This window comes from Ranitomeya imitator, chromosome 2, assembly GCF_032444005.1.
Source record: "Ranitomeya imitator isolate aRanImi1 chromosome 2, aRanImi1.pri, whole genome shotgun sequence".
Taxonomy (NCBI): domain Eukaryota; kingdom Metazoa; phylum Chordata; class Amphibia; order Anura; family Dendrobatidae; genus Ranitomeya; species Ranitomeya imitator.
This window is the reverse complement of record NC_091283.1, coordinates 656,248,396-656,269,263: the sequence shown is the minus strand read 5'-3', so window position 1 is coordinate 656,269,263 and position 20,868 is coordinate 656,248,396. Positions and strand designations below refer to the sequence as shown.

General features: G+C 43.3%; 1 protein-coding gene across 4 annotated transcripts in view; it reads right to left on the bottom strand.

Moving 5' to 3' along the window:
• Positions 1-20,868, bottom strand: part of UNC93B1 (unc-93 homolog B1, TLR signaling regulator) — a 64,794-nt gene that overhangs the window by 21,402 nt on the left and 22,524 nt on the right. For 3 of the 4 annotated variants that reach the window (XM_069752945.1, XM_069752947.1, XM_069752946.1), the window contains exon 3: positions 2,675-2,789. The exons of the other annotated variant lie outside the window; for it this stretch is intronic. In XM_069752945.1, the coding sequence (XP_069609046.1) occupies positions 2,675-2,773 (99 nt within the window). In that variant the 5' untranslated portion in view covers positions 2,774-2,789. The remainder of the gene's footprint in view (positions 1-2,674; positions 2,790-20,868) is intronic. 4 annotated transcript variants of the gene reach the window in all.

Sequence of the window (20,868 nt, the reverse complement as noted above, 5' to 3'; positions counted from 1 at the left end):
CTAAAACATGCAAACCTGAAACACGAAAATTGAACTGCATTACTGCACTAGAAATATGAAAAATGAGAGCGTTTTCCATGTGGCTGAATGCCACAGATTCAAGTTAAAATCCCTGCAGTATAGGATTTGGGTGTGTCAGTATCTGATGTACGCTAGAGGGCAGAGCAGTTGGCTCTGCTGAGCTCCTGTGTGAGGCAACACAGGCCAGCGGAGCCAAGCAGCCAGGGGAGCTCAGACACCTGTCGCCCACAGCGTGTACAGCGGTGCAGTCACCCATGGTAACTGGTCAGAGGAGGACTGGCGTGTTTAGTGACTGTAAACTGAAGCATATTGTGTACTATGTAAAGCTGTGAGTAAAGAGACATTAAAACGGCGGTGCAGTCACCCAAGGCAACCGGTCAGAGGTGGACTGGCATGTTTAGTGACTGTAATCCAGACGATACGTGCCCAGTTGCGATCTGGAGGATAACGTGTGCTGGGTTTATATGAGTTGGACATTAATGCCGTGAAGTGAACGCATTAAAGAGACTTTTGTTTGGAACTTTGCAGGGTCACTGCCTCATCAGTGCATAAGTGTGCTACCGCTGCATCACACATGCCTCCCATATTCTCTGTCTTAACAGGAGCTGAACGACAATCCTGACTGACAATCAGGCAGGCCAAGGCAGATGTAGAGACTCTGACCCAACTGCATTATGTATATGTAGGGCAGCCACCAGTGAGCAAGTCTGCAGAGATCTTGTATACTGAAGTTCTGGTGACAGTACCTAGACAAGAAGATGTTTATTAGGGCTCATTCAAACTTCACTGATTTTTCATCAGTATTTGTATGCCAAAACACAGAACAGATGTCAATCTTTCAATTACAGTTTTTTTCTGTAAGTTCCACTACTGGTTTTGGCATACAAACACTGATAAAAATAGCCACCAAATACTGACGTGTGAATAAGTCCTTACTATCAGACTTATGCAGTTACAGAAGCACAGCAACCGTTCTCTGGTCCTGATGCTGGTACCTAAACCAAAGGCTGTTAGTTTCTGTCAGATATGAATACCCACAATGCTGTAGAAATGCTGCGATCACTGATTCCAGCAGGACAGCAGTGTTCAGGTCTTAGGCCACGTTCACATTTTCAGTATTTGATCAGTTTTTTACATCAGTATTTGTAAGCCAAAAACAGGAGTGGGTGATACAGTGGGGAATAAAGTATTTAGTCAGCCACCAATTGTACAAGTTCTCCCACTTAAAAAGATGAGAGAGGCCTGTAATTGACATCATAGGTAGACCACAACTATGAGAGTGAGTCAAAATGAGAAAAAAAATCCAGAAAATGACCTTGCCTGATTTGGCAAGATTTATTTGCAGTTTTATTTTTTTCTACATATAGCATTTTGCATTTACCTAAAAGGTTCTACTTTGGTTTCATCTCATCAGGGCACCTTCCTCCATGTGCCAGCTGTGTCCCCTACGTCAGAGGTGTCAAACTGCATTCCTCGAGGGCCGCAAACAGGTCATTTTTTCAGGATTTCCTTGTATTGCACAAGGTGCTGGAATCATTCTGTGCAGGTGATTAAATTATCACCTGTGCAATACAAGGAAATCCTGAAAACATGACCTGTTTGCGGCCCTCGAGGAATGCAGTTTGACACCTCTGCCCTACGTGGCTTTTTGCAAACCGCAAACAAAACTTCTTATGGCTTGCTTTAAAAAAATGGCTTTTTGCCATACTTCCATAAAGGGCAGATTTGTGGAGTATATGACTAAGGCCGGGATCACACATACGCGTGATATGGCCGAGTCTCGCAGGTGAAATCCCTCCTCTGGCATCGGCACTCCAGAGCAGAGCGTGCAGCCGCATAGTAACACATGGAGCTGCACGCTCCGCTCCCAAGTGCCGGCGCTAGAGGAGGGATTTCACCTGCGAGACTCGGCCGTATCACGTGTATGTGTGATCCCGGCCTAAGAGTTGTCCTGTGGACATATTCTCCCACTTGAGTTGTGAATCTCTACACCTTCTCCAGAATGATCATGTGCCTCTTGGCTGCATCTCTAATTAGGGCTCTAATTGCTTGGAATTTCAATCCAGGTGGACAAATTTGCAGGTGTGCCATACTCCTTCCATTTTTTGGATGATAGATTGAACAGTGCTCCGTGAGATGTTCAGAGCTTTAGCTATTTTTTTTTAGAATCTAACTCATCTTTACTCTTCTCCACAACTTTATCCCTGACCTGTCTTGTGTGTTCCTTGGTTTTCATGATGCAGTTTGATCCCTAGTGTTTTTGAATAACCCTCTGAGTCTTTCACAGAACAGCTGTCATTGTACTAAAAATAAATTAGGTGACTTCCGGAGGCAATTGGTGACTCAGGATTTTAGGAGATGAATACAAATGCATGTCACAATTTTCAGATTTATATTTTAAAAAATTTAGAAAGCCATGAATCATTTCCTTTACTCATCACAAACACTAGATATTGAAACGTTCATGGGGTATAAATACTTTTTGAAGGCACTGTGTGGCAGTTGAGGTTGGGAGACCCACAGCCGATCTTATCATCATGGTCCATACTTGGACTGTTTCACCGACATCTGAATGAGATGTCAAACATCGGCCTGTATGTAAGTGGGCAAACGAACACTCATTAATGACAATTATTTCATTTATACAACCTACCTGTTCATTATCATCATTCAATACTCGGGTATCCAATGGCTGCCCAACTCCTTCAGCTGCCATCCCATTAATACTTGCATCATGATATAACTGGGCCATGATCTAACCTTAAGTTCTTAAAAATACAAATGGAAAAGTGAGCTGTGCATATTACATGTAAAGTCTTTGTCTGCAGTGCTGGTATCACTATCTGACACACATAATGCAGCGTTACGAATTTCACCAAATCATTTCAAATGAAAACAAGCACCTGCTCTAATACATGTCATCTTAATCATGAATGATGCTGAGAGCGCTACACGACTTCATTTGCTATTATTGTAGTGTACACTCAGATCAAACCACTGATAGGTGAATGTATTACAGTAGAACTATAAAGCTCAACACATGTACTGCTAATGCTACAGCTGTGCTACTGATGAGAAATGTCACTCAAGGAGGAGTGCCCGCCACATACGATTCATTCAATTCCAGTGGGTGAGGTCATTAGAGCAAAAAGAAATTGTAGTGACAATGAGACTTCTGACAGTGAAAAAAGGAATATCAGAGAACGCCTTAAAAATAGGAAATATCCTGATTGGACTGTGAACCGTGCCTGTAATATACCGTAGTTGATAAAAAATCGAGAGCTGAACTTATTACACCGATTTCTGAGTCAGATTCCAATTGTCAGAATCAAATTAAAAGGCACAACACTAATTCCCGTTCAGAACAACCAGTTTTGGTTCTCACGTATAGTACTCATTTCAGGTCAATTTCTGATATAGTTCATTGAAATTTTGACATTTTAAGAGACGACATTATGGACACTATATTAAAAGATGGTATTAGGATTGTATCCAGACGTGCTCCAACTTTAGCTAATTCATTATCCCCCAGCCTTTATGATGCTACTAAAACAAAAAACTCCTCTACTTGGTTGTCCACCACAGGGTTTTTCAGATGCGGGCAATTTCCCTTCAAAACATGTTTACGCTCCATGAAAACATCTGTTTTTTACTGCTCAAAAAATCAAAAGAAGTTTAAAATAAAAAATGTTCTCCACTGTAACTCAGATCACGTAGTATACATAATAGAATGTTCAGCATGTGAACTATTATATGTGGGTTCTACAATCAGAAGATTAAAAGACCGGATCAGGGAGCATCTTTATGATATTACCCAGCCCACAACTCGTCATGTATCTAATGCATCCAACCATTTCATAAAATCGCACAACAGACAAATTGCACACTTTAGTGTATTTGCAATAGAACAAGTGCACAGAAATATACGTGGTGGAGATAGAGAAAAGAAATTGCGGGATAGGGAAACTTTTTGGGTTTACCTATTAAACACTCGAGTACCTCTGGGTTTGAACTTGAAGAAGGAAATTATGTTGCATTATTGATTGATTATAGTTAACATTATTTGTCTATGTTATGCACATTTATAATTGAATGTGGTGTGTGGTTTTTCTTTTTCTTTTTGTGCACTTTGCATTGCATGTCATGCTATTCAAGTGTTAATTTCATTCTGTGGAGCAATCATTTTCACTCTGTTCCCCACCTGTTTGGGGCGTATTTTAACTTTTGGCAAGACTGCTCATTGTGAAACTGAGGACTAAGAGCACTATACGTGTTCGAAACGCGTCCAGTTATTCAAGACATTCCTTCCTCCAGTATGCACTGGTTTGTCAAGCAGCTTACTTTTTAAATTTGTCCAAATAAAGACTTTTGATTTTATTTCCTGAGCTGGATACCTTCACTTTCATGCACAAGAGCTGTGAGATGCTCAAGAGACAACTTAATAATACCCCTTGAAGTCCTTGATAATTGAGAAACAATAGAGATGAGAGAATAAGTTTGCGTGGAGTTAAATTATACTTTTATTTTACTAAAATCCACCAAAGATTCACCAAAGTGCAGATTTTTTGCAATTCAGATTCAGCAAAATGTTAACTCCTGAAATCATTCATACTTCTGTATATGTGTTTTGATTCCTTCCCTACTGTGTAAAATAGAAAATTGTCTACATTCACTCCTTTTACCTAGTACATCTTTTCCTTTGATTGTCTGACTTGCCTCCTTTTAGCTCCTACTTTTTGTTCACACCTGGTAAATTTAATGTGCAAGCAAAGAAGCACTCCCACTAAGTTATTTATTCATTAAATGTGCATGTAATGTAGTGTCATTGTATTAAAATACTCACCTACCACTACTCTCTCCAGTGTCCAGCGCCATTCTTCTCTGCTCTAAATGGCGTCACAGCTCCAGGTCACGCTGCGCCCTGCATTACCCGGAAGTGACTTTTACAATGTAATTCTATGTAGTATCAGAACGCAGAGCCATGGCTTTCAATGTAAAATAGACGTCCGGCTCACAAATAGAGCAGAGGGAGCTAGTCTCAATTGCAGTGACATCACTAAGAAGCAGAGAAGAACGGTTCTGTATCCCTGACAATGCAGCAGTAGGTGAGTATATTAATACACTCACACTGTACTACATCTACATACACACATATTTTGTGAATACAAAAGTTAATGCTTCTTTAAAGGAACATGAATTTGGAACCATAAGTCTATTCTGCGTCTATGCGTGCAGCTCCTTTAAATAGAACATGTTATCAGGATTTTATCCAAACCTAATGGCATGTATGTAAAGGTATTTTCATGCTTAGTAAATCATTACCTTTCTTTTAAGATGTACAATAACAAATTGTATTGTGGTACAGTGTTAGCCAGAAAAATCGATGTGAATACTTTTCTACCCAATGATGACAAAATAATGTTTGCAAGCTTTCAGAGCACAGTGGCGCCTTCTTCAGGCTGGAGGCTATTTGTAATTCAGCCTGAAGGAGCCAATGTGCTCTGAAAGCTTGCAAACATGTTATTTTCTGGTTAGCCAATAAAGGTATCACTCCTAGAATACTTTTGTCATCATTGGGCAGAAAACTATACCTTTCTTTTAGAAATCCTGTATACTGTTTTAGAGAAATCTACTGCTGAAATTGTATGCTAATGAATTGCAAGTGGGGTGTATGGGCACTATACTTACAGCTTTCCTGCCTCTGTGCCTTTTCCTGTCTCCTGTTTTTGTCTGACAAGTCACTGAAATGAGCGACCTGTCAGTAAAAGACAGGAGGCAGGCAGTGGGAGCAGAATAGAGAGAGAGAGAGAAGCAGGAGAGGTGTAATTAAAGGAACCATCCACTGGTCTTACAACTCATTATCATGCAATTTAAGCTGTGAATTTTTTTAAAAACCGTAAAAATGATTTCTACAATCAATGTACTCAGCATGAAAGCACATTGACATACATGCAATTAGTTTTGAATCACATCTTGATAATAGGTTCTCTTTAAGCACAACTTGTTAAGTGCAAAGCAGAAATACACCAGAAATGTACCAGAAGTGAAAAGAAGGTAAGAGCAACTATCTATTACTAAGGCCACCTCCCTTGTTTAATTATGATTCCCCAATTACACGCTTCTCCATGCTTGTATATATCCTCTCATGAAACAGCTGCAGCTAGAAGTACCAAGCCGTTGCACTACTCTTTGGGTAGATAACAGAAAAACAGCTAGAAGAGCATAACCCAATAGGATAAAACATAACTTTTACTATTTATATTAAAAAGGTGGACAAAACAGTACAACATATACACAAAGTGCTCACGCCGAAAACCGTGCTCATATAAAAAAACTGGTTTGATCTCACCAATTATGGACGATGGGTACCCAAACCGATGCAAGAGGGTCCCAGGGAGGGTCCAGTAGTTGTGGGGTAAGAATGAAGGAACGGGGGATCTCTGTCCTATATCCCCTGTCGTGCCCCAGCAATGACTCCTGTCCTGACAAGGACAGGCCCAAATCAGCCCCACTATGGACACCCCTCCACCGTGTAAGATGTGATATAGCGCCTCCCTACGCGTTTCCTCTCCAGTCTTGAAGATTCATCAGAGGAGTTTCAACGGCCACCAGGCCAAAATATAGCTTACAAGTCCATGTAATTAACAGTCCATAAGTTGGAGCTATATGCAGTGGCTATATAGCCTCCAGATACCGGCAGTCCTGTGTGGTGTCTGCCAAAAGAAGTGCATTTCATCAGCGACCTGATCGCTGCACCTGGTTTTCCTGTTTAAGACTTGTATATGTGCTCTATGTAACTGTTTCTCCGGAATAGCCTTGCTCCTACCTGCAAAAAATGGGGGACTCCCCACCCCTATGATAGGGTCTCCACAGCATGTTCTTGTAATTGTATGGGACAGAGTACTGTTGTTACAGTTGTCAATTAGTACCATTATGAATTTTGGACCTGATGTTATTGTTGTTTTTGTTATTGTTTTTCGTGTTTTCCATTTTTTCGGTTCTTTTTAATATATCACATGTATATATGTATAATTCACTTATATGTTTGTATCTGTTTTACAGTGAGGTTTTGATAAAGACCCGCTGGGGTCGAAACGTTACCCGAATTGAATAGTCCGCCACCCATTTACCTCCTAAAAAAGCACCTGGTGATGTTTATTGTTTATGTTAATAAAGAAACTGCACAGTTTGCTGAACTTTCAACCATTTGAGTGCGGCTGATTTTTCCTATACTTGCCAAAAGAAGTGAGTCAGCTATGTGTGACATCAGCTTCCCCCCTTTTAAAAAGGGTGCCACTCCCCCAGACTGATGATGTAATAAACGTACACCCCTACCAACCTGTAACAAAGCCATGTGTCAGGTCCAGTCAGCGCTCCAGTCCTGGAAAGCACGCTGTAATCTCCCCATACCGCCAGGCTGTCAGCCCCTCAGCTCCGCGAACCGGAAGTGCCGGCGCCATTTTGGATGCGCCACTTCCGGTGCGCCGATAATATGGTGCGCTTCAGAGGTGGAACGCATCCCTCAGGCGCCAATTAATGACAAGTATCCACAAAACCGGAAGTATCGGCGCCATATTGGAAGCGCCGCTTATACTACATCGGTAATGTGATGCGCTCCAAAAGTAGGACGCATAGCCACGGCGCCAAGTAATGACAAAGTGCCGCTTCACATGCGTTGCCATGGCAACACACGCAAAATATAGTACCCCATACATAGAGACACATGATGCAAAGTGAAGTCCCATAGTGCATACCTATAACGCTCCAAAAGTAGGACGCATAACCTAGGCACCAGATAATAACAAAGTGCTGCTTCACATGCGTTGCCATGGCAATGCACGCAATATATAGTACCCCACATATAGAGACACATGATGAAAAATGAGGTCCCATAATGCCTATAACCACCTGTATACATTTAGACATACCCATGTATCATGGACAGATATTATATATGCCACCAAGGATACCATATAATGTGCATGAGAGGCTATACTAATCAGATGCCGCACATGTGTATCGCCTATTTTTTATATATATGGGTATATGTGGCCGGAAGTGTCCGCTCACATAATAGAGTACCTATAGAGGGATACCATATAATATACGTGATATACATGAGGGGCTATATCAGTTAACCCCTTCCCGACCCATGACGCCACGTAGGCGTCATGAAAGTCGGTGCCATTCCGACCCATGACGCCTATGCGGCGTCATGGAAAGATCGCGTCCCTGCAGATCGGGTGAAAGGGTTAACTCCCATTTCACCCGATCTGCAGGGACAGGGGGAGTGGTAGTTTAGCCCAGGGGGGGTGGCTTCACCCCCTCGTGGCTACGATCGCTCTGATTGGCTGTTGAAAGTGAAACTGCCAATCAGCGATTTGTAATATTTCACCTATTATAACGGGTGAAATATTACAATCCAGCCATGGCCGATGCTGAAATATCATCGGCCATGGCTGGAAATACTAGTGTGCCCCCACCCCACCAATTGCCTCCCCAGCCCTCCGATCTGGCCGGTACACTGCTCCGGCTCCCCTCCGTCCAGTGCTCCGCTCCCCCCCGTGCTCTTGTCCGCTCCCCCCGTGCTCCAATCACCCCCCCGTGCTCCAATCACCCCTCCTGCACTCCGATCCACCCCCCCCCCCGGTGCTCCGTTCCACCCCCCCGTGCTCCGTTCCAGCCCCCCCGTGCTCCGTTCCACGCCCCCCGTGCTCCGTTCCACCCCTCCCGCACTCCGATTCCCCCCCCCCCCGTGCTCCGATCCCCCTCCCCGTGGTCCCCCCCCACCCCATCATACTTACCGATCCAGCCGGGGTCCCGTCCGTCTTCTCCCTGGGCGCCTCCATCTTCCAAAATGGCGGGCGCATGCGCGGTGCGCCCGCCGAATCTGCCGGCCGGCAGATTCGTTCCAAAGTGCATTTTGATCACTGAGATATAATCTATCTCAGTGATCAAAATAAAAAAAATAATAAATGACCCCCCCCCTTTGTCACCCCCATAGGTAGGGACAATAAAAAAATAAAGAAATTTTTTTTTTTCCACTAATGTTAGAATAGGGTTAGGGGTAGGGTTAGGGGTAGGGTTAGGGTTAAGGTTAGGGCTAGGGGTAGGGTTAGGGGTAGGGGTAGGGTTAGGGCTAGGGTTAGGGGTAGGGTTAGGGCTAGGGTTAGGGTTTCGGTATGTGCACACGTATTCTGGTCCTCTGCGGATTTTTCCGCTGCGGATTTGATAAATCCGCAGTACTAAACCGCTGCGGATTTATGGCGGATTTACCGCGGTTTTTCTGCGCATTTCACTGCGGTTTTACAACTGCGATTTTCTATTTGAGCAGTTGTAAAACCGTTGCGGAATCCGCACAAAGAAGTGACATGCTGCGGAATGTAAACCGCTGCGTTTCCGTGCAGTTTTTCCGCAGCATGGGCACAGCGATTTTTGTTTCCCGTAGGTTTACATTGAACTGTAAACTCATGGGAAACTGCTGCGGATCCGCAGCGTTTTCCGCAGCGTGTGCACATACCTTTAGAATTAGGCTATGTGCACACGGTGCGGATTTGGCTGCGGATCCGCAGCAGTGTTCAATCAGGTTTACAGTACCATGTAAACATATGAAAAACCAAATCCGCTGTGCCCATGGTGCGGAAAATACCGCGCGGAAACGCTGCATTGTATTTTCCGCAGCATGTCAATTCTTTGTGCGGATTCCGCAGCGTTTTACACCTGTTCCTCAATAGGAATCCGCAGGTGAAATCCGCACAAAAAACACTGGAAATCCGCGGAAAATCCGCAGGTAAAACGCAGTGCCTTTTACCCGCGGATTTTTCAAAAATGGTGCGAAAATATCTCACACGAATCCGCAACGTGGGCACATAGCCTTAGGGTTAGGGTTGGAATTAGGGTTATGGTTATGGTTAGGGGTGTGTTGGGGTTAGGGTTGTGGTTAGGGGTGTGTTGAGGTTAGGGTTGTGATTAGGGTTATGGCTACAGTTGGGATTAGGGTTAGGGGTGTGTTGGGGTTAGTGTTGGAGGTAGAATTGAGGGGTTACCACTGTTTAGGCACATCAGGGGTCTCCAAACGCAACATGGCGCCACCATTGATTCCAGCCAATCTCGTATTCAAAAAGTCAAATGGTGCTCCCTCACTTCCGAGCCCTGACGTGTGCCCAAACAGTGGTTTACCCCCACATATGGAGTACCAGCATACTCAGGACAAACTGCGCAACAATTACTGGGGTCCAATTTCTCCTGTTACCCTTGTGAATCAAAAAAAATGCTTGCTAAAACATAATTTTTGAGGAAAGAAAAATGATTTTTTATTTTCACGGCTCTGCGTTGTAAACGTCTGTGAAGCACTTGGGGGTTCAAAGTGCTCACCACATATCTAGATAAGTTCCTTGGGGGGTCTAATTTCTAAAATGGGGTCACTTGTGGGGGTTTCTACTGTTTAGGCACACCAGGGGCTCTGCAAACGCAACGTGACACCCGCAGACCATTCCATCAAAGTCTGCATTTCAAAAGTCACTACTTCCCTTCTGAGCCCCGACGTGTGCCCAAACAGTGGTTTACCCCCACTCATGGGGTATCAGCGTACTCAGGAGAAACTGGACAACAACATTTGGGGTCCAATTTCTCCTGTAACCCTTGGGAAAATAACAAATTCTGGGCTAAATAATTATTTTTGAGGAAAGAAAACGTATTTATTATTTTCACGGCTCTGCATTATAAACTTCTATGAAGCACTTGGGGGTTCAAAGTGCTCACCACACATCTAGATAAGTTCCTTTCGGGGTCTAGTTTCCAAAATGGGGTCACTTGTGGGGGGTTTCTACTGTTTAGGCACATCAGGGGCTCTGCAAACGCAACGTGACGCCCGCAGAGCATTCCATCAAAGTCTGCATTTCAAAACGTCACTACTTCAATTCCAAGCCCCGGCATGTGCCCAAACAGTAGTTTACCCCCACATATGGGGTATCACCGTACTCAGGAGAAACTGGACAACAAATATTGGGGTCAAATTTCTCCTGTTACCCTTGGGAAAATTAAAAAATTCTGGGCTAAATAATTATTTTTGAGGAAAGAAAACGTATTTATTATTTTCACGGCTCTGCATTATAAACTTCTATGAAGCACTTGGGGGTTCAAAGTGCTCATCACACATCTAGATAAGTTCCTTTCGGGGTCTAGTTTCCAAAATGGGGTCACTTGTGGGGGGTTTCTACTGTTTAGGCACATCAGGGGCTCTGCAAACGCAACGTGACGCCCGCAGAGCATTCCATCAAAGTCTGCATTTCAAAACGTCACTACTTCAATTCCAAGCCCCGGCATGTGCCCAAACAGTAGTTTACCCCCACATATGGGGTATCACCGTACTCAGGAGAAACTGGACAACAACTTTTGGGGTCAAATTTCTCCTGTTACCCTTGGGAAAATAAAAAATTGCAGGCTAAAAGATCATTTTTGAGAAAATAATTTTTTTTTTTTTTCATGGCTCTGCGTTATAAACTTCTGTGAAGCACTTGGGGGTTCAAAGTCCTCACCACATATCTAGATTAGTTCCTTTGGGGGTCTAGTTTCCAAAATGGGGTCACTTGTGGGGGAGCTCCAATGTTTAGGCACACAGGGGCTCTCCAAACGCGACATGGTGTCCGCTAACAATTGGAGCTAATTTTCCATTCAAAAAGTCAAATGGCGCGCCTTCCCTTCCGAGCCCTGCCGAGTGCCCAAACAGTGGTTTACCCCCACATATGAGGTATCGACGTACTCGGGAGAAATTGCCCAACAAATTTTATGATCCATTTTACCCTACTGCCCATGTGAAAATGAAAAAATTGAGGCGAAAAGAATTTTTTTGTGAAAAAAAAGTACTTTTTCATTTTTACAGATCAATTTGTGAAGCACCTGAGGGTTGAAAGTGCTCACTAGGCATTTAAATAAGTTCCTTGGGGGGTCTAGTTTCCAAAATGGGGTCACTTGTGGGGGAGCGCCAATGTTTAGGCACACAGGAGCTCTCCAAACGCGACATGGTGTCCGCTAACGATGGAAATAATTTTTCATTCAAAAAGTCAAATGGCGCTCCTTCCCTTCCGAGCCTTACCATGTGCCCAAACAGTGGTTTACCCCCACATGTGAGGTATTGGTGTACTCAGGAGAAATTGCCCAACACATTTTAGGATCCATTTTATCCTGTTGCCCATGTGAAAATGAAAAAATTGAGGCTAAAAGAATTTTTTTGTGAAAAAAAAGTACTTTTTCATTTTTACGGATTAATTTGTGAAGCACCTGGGGGTTCAAAGTGCTCACTATGCATCTAGATAAGTTCCTTGGGGCGTCTAGTTTCCAAAATGGGGTCACTTGTGGGGGAGCTCCAATTTTTAGGCACACGGGGGCTCTCCAAACGTGACATGGTGTCCGCTAAAGAGTGGAGCCAATTTTTGATTCAAAAAGTCAAATGGCGCTCCTTCCCTTCCAAGCCCTGCCGTGCGCCCAAACAGTGGTTTACCCCCACATATGAGGTATCAGCGTACTCAGGACAAATTGGACAACAACTTTCGTGGTTCAGTTTCTCCTTTTACCATTGGGAAAATAAAAAAATTGTTGCTAAAAGATAATTTTTGTGACTAAAAAGTTAAATGTTCATTTTTTCCTTCCATGTTGCTTCTGCTGCTGTGAAGCACCTGAAGGGTTAATAAACTTCTTGAATGTGGTTTTGAGTACCTTGAGGGGTGCAGTTTTTAGAATGGTGTCACTTTTGGGTATTTTCAGCCATATAGACCCCTCAAACTGACTTCAAATGTGAGGTGGTCCCTAAAAAAAATGGTTTTGTAAATTTCGTTGTAAAAATGACAAATCGCTGGTCAAATTTTAACCCTTATAACTTCCTAACAAAAAAAAATTTTGTTTCCAAAATTGTGCTGATGTAAAGTAAACATGTGGGAAATGTTATTTATTAACTATTTTGTGTCACATATCTCTCTGGTTTAACAGAATAAAAATTCAAAATGTGAAAATCGCGAAATTTTCAAAATTTTCACCAAATTTCCGTTTTTATCACAAATAAACGCAGAATTTATTGGCCTAAATTTACCACTAACATGAAGCCCAATATGTCACGAAAAAACAATCTCAGAACCGCTAGGATCCGTTGAAGCGTTCCTGAGTTATTACCTCATAAAGGGACACTGGTCAGAATTGCAAAAAACGGCAAGGTCTTTAAGGTCAAAATAGGCTGGGTCATGAAGGGGTTAAATGCCGTACATGTATACCACCCGTTTTGTTGATAAACACCAAAACAAAATATAGTGCCCACGTTTACAAGTAGTAGCTGGAAGTGTCCAGACTCAAGAATATACCACCGGCACCAACAGAGGGAAGGGAATATATGGCTTACTTTGGAGGGACAGAAAGAAGTCCCGGGGGGGGGGGGAGGGAAAAATTGCTGATGTATCTGCACTGCTACAAAAAATGCCATCACAGGTTTAGTGATAGCAAAAAGGCGCCACTACCATAAAAAACGTGTAAAATTTGTCCACTCAAGACACCGATCCCCCTCATTCCTGGAAGCTCCGTCCAATGAGCATATCTAATACCAGGGAAAAGGTCCTGAGGGGAAATAGTACAGAGTAATGACCCCGTACCACCATATTGCAATTGTTTTGTTAATCACAGCTGGTTTGAAGACACAAAGTACAGGACACAGACTGGCAAATAACAGGGAGCTAGACCAGATGGAACAGGGCAGGGTTGTACAGAAACAAATCTAAGGAAACAAAGGATGCTCGAATAGACCTAGAGGAAACAACCGAAATTGAGCTGATCATTAAGTCCATGATACGATACGATACGATACGATACACTTTATTGATCCCGTGGGAAATTATGGTATCACAGCAGCACGACTTAAATCATAAAAATCATAAAGGAATTACATAGTCGACATGACAGTGGAGTTGACAGAAGAACATTATACATTATACATTAGAATAGGACATACACAACGAGTGAACTGAAATGTAGAGAAATAAGTAGACATTCACCTTGGTGGTTTAACCCTAGTGTTATTGTTGTACATTCCCATGGCAGTTGGCACAAATGATTTCCTATATTTTTCCTTCTTACACCTCAGAAGTATAAGCCGGTTACTGAAGGTGCTCTTCTGTCTCATGAAGTCTCATGAGGGTGGCAAGTGTCCAGCCGGAAAATCCACCTTGTTTCCTTCTGCAGCAGGATCTTATCAAAATCGCCACCCCTCACTGGTGGGACAACTTTATCAATCCCCATGAAACTCACGACTTTAGTATCACCATCATGGCAGGTGTTGACATGTCTAGCAATGGGGGTGTCCCTATCATTTCGGATATCCCCCAAATGCTCGCCCACCCTTCTTCTGAGTTCCCTGATGGTTTTACCAATATACGTAACGCCACATGTACAGACAGCTCTATATATGACTCCTTTAGATTTACAGTTGATGAATTCTTTTATGACATATGTCTTTTGCGTGTGAATGTCATAGAACTCCTTGCCAGTCTGTATAGATGCGCACGCTATACATGTACCACATCTATAACAGCCACTGGGTCTGTTTGGTAGCCATGTCCCCTTGTTAGGTGTTGTTAGATGACTGTGCACTAGCCGATCCCCTAACGTTTTACACTTTCTGTATGTAATTTGAGGCTGTGTGCTGACGGCATCCCTCAAGTCGTCATCCATCGTAAGTGTGCCCCAATGTTTCCTCAGAATAGCCCTGACCGATGGAGCCCCATTATCAAAGGCACAGATCATTCTGATGGTCTTGTGGTCTTCTCTCCCTCTCTCCCGTGGTGTAAGCAGATTGCTTCTAGCCTGTCCTCTAGCATGGTGATATGCCTCCCTCAGCACCCGATCCGGGTAACCTCTATCCAAAAACCTGGATCTAAGGTCTCTTGCCTTTATTTTGAAATCTGCATCATCAGAGCAATTTCCTAAGGCGGAGATATTGGCCCTTGGGGATACCTTTTTTGAGAGAATACGGGTGGTGGCTATCCCACCTCAACACAGAATTTGTCGAGGTGGGTTTTCTAAAGATGGTAGTATCAAGGCCCTCACCACCACAGGTTTTGGAAATCATGATGTCCAGAAATGGTAGATTATTCTCCATTTCGAAAGTAAACCTCAAACCTATGTGGTTCTGATTGAGTGATGACATAAATTTCTGAAAAATCTCTCTAGTACCCTTCCATAGGACAAAAACGTCGTCTATATAACGAACCCATAGGTCGATATAGATGGTAAATTCTTCATTGACATCGGAGAACACGATGCTATCCTCCCACCAGCCCAGGAACAAGTTGGCGTAGCTGGGCGCACATGGGCTGCCCATGGCTGTGCCCCTGAGCTGGTGGAGGATCCGCCCATCAAAGCAAAAGTAGTTGTTATTCAGGACGAAGTTTAGGAGGCTCAACACAAACTCGTTATGGGGGGCATGTTGTTGGCCCCTCATACCCAAAAAGTGTCGCACTCCCTGCATACCATACACGTGTGGGATAAAGGAGTACAATGACTCCACGTCAATACTTACAAGGAATGACCCTGGTTCCAGGGAGATCCCCTCCAGTCTACGCAAAAGATCCATAGTATCCCTGATGTAAGAGGGAAGGGAGGTTACAAATGGTCGCAAGATCTGATCAATATAGGTCCCTGCATTCTGGCAGATACACCCTATCCCAGAAACTATGGGTCTTCCCTTCAGAGGTTCAATACCCTTCGGTAGGGCGTAAAAGGTAGCCATAACCGGGTGCTGAGGGAGGAGAAAAAGGAATTATTCTTGGCTAATGAGGTTATCTGTTCTGGCCTTTTCAAGGATACCTTCTAAATTTTTTATGCAACCAGCTGTTGGATTCTGCATTACTCGAGTATAGGTGGTCTGATCATTTAGTAGGGCCAGGCACATATTTTTATAGCCATCCATATCCATAACAACCACATTGCCCCCTTTATCCGAGGGCTTAAAGATAACTGTTTTGTCTGTTTCTAGGTTGTGGAGTGCTGTAATCTGCGCTTTATTCAGATTATGCCTTGATTGTATTTGCGTAAGCTGTTTAATGTCCCGGGTAGCCAGATTCAGAAAGACATCAATAGCCGAAACATCCCCCCCTACAGGTGCCATTCTCTTACTAGGATTCCTCAACTGAGTAAACGGACCAAAGCCCCTCTCTGTCTGTGGTATAGTTTCCAAGTCCGCCAGTAGTTGAACATCTTGTATCATATCAGGAGGAATCCCCAAATCAGCTGCCATTTTTTTATCCCTTTGTTTAAAGAGCTTGTGCCATCTCAGTCTCCTAACAAACAAATGCAGATCTTTGATCATATCAAATAGTGCGAAGTCAGTGGTAGGTATGAAGGACAGACCTTTGGATAGGACCGACATTTCTACGGAGTCCAATTGTCTCTTAGACAGATTAATAACCTGTGGTGCTATTCCTTGCTGTAAATGTTGTGACTCCTCAATTGGTATGGACGATCTAAAAAACCAGGTCTAGGGGTTGAGGAATGGTATCTGCCTCCCCTCTGATACCCTCTGTTTTTATCTCGTTGTCGTCCTTTGGCGTCAGATAAGTCAGTTTCCGTAGATGAGAGCTCAAAGTCCCTATCCACCCTCTCTTGTCGTTCACCCACCACCTGATAGATTTTGTTGTCCTTAAAGTCTTGCAGATCCCTAAGGTATTCTTTATGTTTCCTTTCTTTCAGATTATATTGAAACTTTTCAATGGTATTCTGCAGCTGACTCTCCTTAATGGTAAAGTCACTCTCTGTACCAAATTTCTTTGTGATATCAATTTGTTCTTTTAGTTTTAAATTAAGTCTCTCCAAATTGACTTTTTCCTCATTAATCAAGATCTGCATGAGTCTAAGAGAACTGGATGTTGCCTCTTTCTCCCATAAGCTCATAAGTTGTGGTGTTCTACAGCGTACTGCTGGTAACAGAGAAATACGAAGGCCCCTAGGTACAATGCTATTAGCTACATAATTCTCTAAGCTCTGCAGCTCCCACCACGACACTATTTGTTCTTTGTAAATTCTGGTGAGGTCTTTAAAAACCGTACTATATGTAGGTGTATACTTTTTTTGTGCAAAGGTCTTTTCAGAGAAGATATCTTTTGCTTCTGTAAGCCATAAATCCGTGTCCGGCCCTTTTGCCAAAAAAACAGCCATACCAAAACTAAATATATATAATGAAACAGCTGCAGCTAGAAGTACCAAGCCGTTGCACTACTCTTTGGGTAGATAACAGAAAAACAGCTAGAAGAGCATAACCCAATAGGATAAAACTTAACTTTTACTATTTATCAGGACAGGAGTCATTGCTGGGGCACGACAGGGGATATAGGACAGAGATCCCCCGTTCCTTCATTCTTACTCCACAACTACTGGACCCTCCCTGGGACCCTCTTGCATCGGTTTGGGTACCCATCGTCCATAATTGGTGAGATCAAACCAGTTTTTTAATATGAGCACGGTTTTCGGCGTGAGCACTTTGTGTATATGTTGTACTGTTTTGTCCACCTTTTTAATATAAATAGTAAAAGTTACGTTTTATCCTATTGGGTTATGCTCTTCTAGCTGTTTTTCTGTTATCTACCCAAAGAGTAGTGCAACGGCTTGGTACTTCTAGCTGCAGCTGTTTCATTATATATATTTAGTTTTGGTATGGCTGATTTTTTGGCAAAAGGGCCGGACACGGATTTATGGCTTACAGAAGCAAAGGATATCTTCTCTGAAAAGACCTTTGCACAAAAAAAGTATACACCTACATATAGTACGGTTTTTAAAGACCTCACCAGAATTTACAAAGAACAAATAGTGTCGTGGTGGGAGCTGCAGAGCTTAGAGAATTATGTAGCTAATAGCATTGTACCTAGGGGCCTTTGTATTTCTCTGTTACCAGCAGTACGCTGTAGAACACCACAACTTATGAGCTTATGGGAGAAAGAGGCAACATCCAGTTCTCTTAGACTCATGCAGATCTTGATTAATGAGGAAAAAGTCAATTTGGAGAGACTTAATTTAAAACTAAAAGAACAAATTGATATCACAAAGAAATTTGGTACAGAGAGTGACTTTACCATTAAGGAGAGTCAGCTGCAGAATACCATTGAAAAGTTTCAATATAATCTGAAAGAAAGGAAACATAAAGAATACCTTAGGGATCTGCAAGACTTTAAGGACAACAAAATCTATCAGGTGGTGGGTGAACGACAAGAGAGGGTGGATAGGGACTTTGAGCTCTCATCTACGGAAACTGACTTATTTGACGCCGAGGGTAGGGCCGGTCCATCCAAAGGACGACAACGAGATAAAAACAGAGGGTATCAGAGGGGAGGCAGATACCATTCCTCAACCCCTAGATCTGGTTTTTTAGATCGTCCATACCAATTGAGGAGTCACAACATTTACAGCAAGGAATAGCACCACAGGTTATAAATCTGTCTAAGAGACAATTGGACTCCGTAGAAATGTCGGTCCTATCCAAAGGTCTGTCCTTCATACCTACCACTGACTTCGCACTATTTGATATGATCAAAGATCTGCATTTGTTTGTTAGGAGACGGAGATGGCACAAGCTCTTTAAACAAAGGGATAAAAAAATGGCAGCTGATTTGGGATTCCTCCTGATATGTTACAAGATGTTCAACTACTGGCGGACTTGGAAACTATACCACAGACAGAGAGGGGCTTTGGTCCGTTTACTCAGTTGAGGAATCCTAGTAAGAGAATGACACCTGTAGGGGGGGATGTTTCGGCTATTGATGTCTTTCTGAATCTGGCTACCTGGGACATTAAACAGCTTACGCAGATACAATCAAGGCATAATCTGAATAAAGCGCAGATTACAGCACTCCACAACCTAGAAACAGACAAAACAGTTATCTTTAAGCCCTCGGATAAAGGGGGCAATGTGGTTGTTATGGATGTGGATGGCTATAAAAATATGTGCCTGGCCCTACTAAATGATCAGACCACCTATACTCGAGTAATGCAGAATCCAACAGCTGGTTGCATAAAAAATTTAGAAGGTATCCTTGAAAAGGCCAGAACAGATAACCTCATTAGCCAAGAATAATTCCTTTTTCTCCTCCCTCAGCACCCGGTTATGGCTACCTTTTACGCCCTACCAAAGGTACATAAGGGTATTGAACCTCTGAAGGGAAGACCCATAGTTTCTGGGATAGGGAGTATCTGCCAGAATGCAGGGACCTATATTGATCAGATCTTGCGACCATTTGTAACCTCCCTTCCCTCTTACATCAGAGATACTATGGATCTTTTGCGTAGACTGGAGGGGATCTCCCTGGAACCAGGGTCATTCCTTGTAAGTATTGCCGTGGAGTCATTGTACTCCTCCATCCCACACGTGTATGGTATGCAGGGAGTGCGACACTTTTTGGGTATGAGGGGCCAACAACATGCCCCCCATAACGAGTTTGTGTTGAGCCTCCTAAACTTCGTCCTGAATAACAACTACTTTTGCTTTGATGGGCGGATCCTCCACCAGCTCAGGGGCACAGCCATGGGCAGCCCATGTGCGCCCAGCTACGCCAACTTGTTCCTGGGCTGGTGGGAGGATAGCATCGTGTTCTCCGATGTCAATGAAGAATTTACCGTCTATATCGACCTATGGGTTCGTTATATAGACGACGTTTTTGTCCTATGGAAGGGTACTAGAGAGATTTTTCAGAAATTTATGTCATCACTCAATCAGAACCACATAGGTTGGAGGTTTACTTTCGAAATGGAGAATAATCTACCATTTCTGGACATCATGATTTCCAAAACCTGTGGTGGTGAGGGCCTTGATACTACCATCTTTAGAAAACCCACCTCAACAAATTCTGTGTTTAGGTGGGATAGCCACCACCCGTATTCTCTCAAAAAAGGTATCCCCAAGGGCCAATATCTCCGCCTTAGGAGAAATTGCTCTGATGATGCAGATTTCAAAATAAAGGCAAGAGACCTTAGATCCAGGTTTTTGGATAGAGGTTACCCGGATCGGGTGCTGAGGGAGGCATATCACCATGCTAGAGGACAGGCTAGAAGCAATCTGCTTACACCACGGGAGAGAGGGAGAGAAGACCACAAGACCATCAGAATGATCTGTGCCTTTGATAATGGGGCTCCATCGGTCAGGGCTATTCTGAGGAAACATTGTGGCATACTTACGATGGATGACGACTTGAGGGATGCCGTCGGCACACAGCCTCAAATTACATACAGAAAGTGTAAAACGTTAGGGGATCGGCTAGTGCACAGTCATCTAACAACACCTAACAAGGGGACATGGCTACCAAACAGACCCAGTGGCTGTTATAGATGTGGTACATGTATAGCGTGCGTATCTATACAGACTGGCAAGGAGTTCTATGACATTCACACGCAAAAGACATATGTCATAAAAGAATTCATCAACTGTAAATCTAAAGGAGTCATATATAGAGCTGTCTGTACATGTGGTGTTACGCATATTGGTAAAACCATCAGGGAACTCAGAAGAAGGGTGGGCGAGCATTTGGGGGATATCCGAAATGATAGGGACACCCCCATTGCTAGACATGTCAACACCTGCCATGATGGTGATACTAAAGTCGTGAGCTTCATGGGGATTGATAAAGTTGTCCCACCAGTGAGGGGTGGCGATTTTGATAAGATCCTGCTGCAGAAGGAAACAAGGTGGATTTTCCTGCTGGACACTTGCCACCCTCATGGACTTAATGATCAGCTCAATTTTGGTTGTTTCCTCTAGGTCTATTCGAGCATCCTTTGTTTCCTTAGATTTGTTTGTGTACAACCCTGCCCTGTTCCATCTAGTCTTGC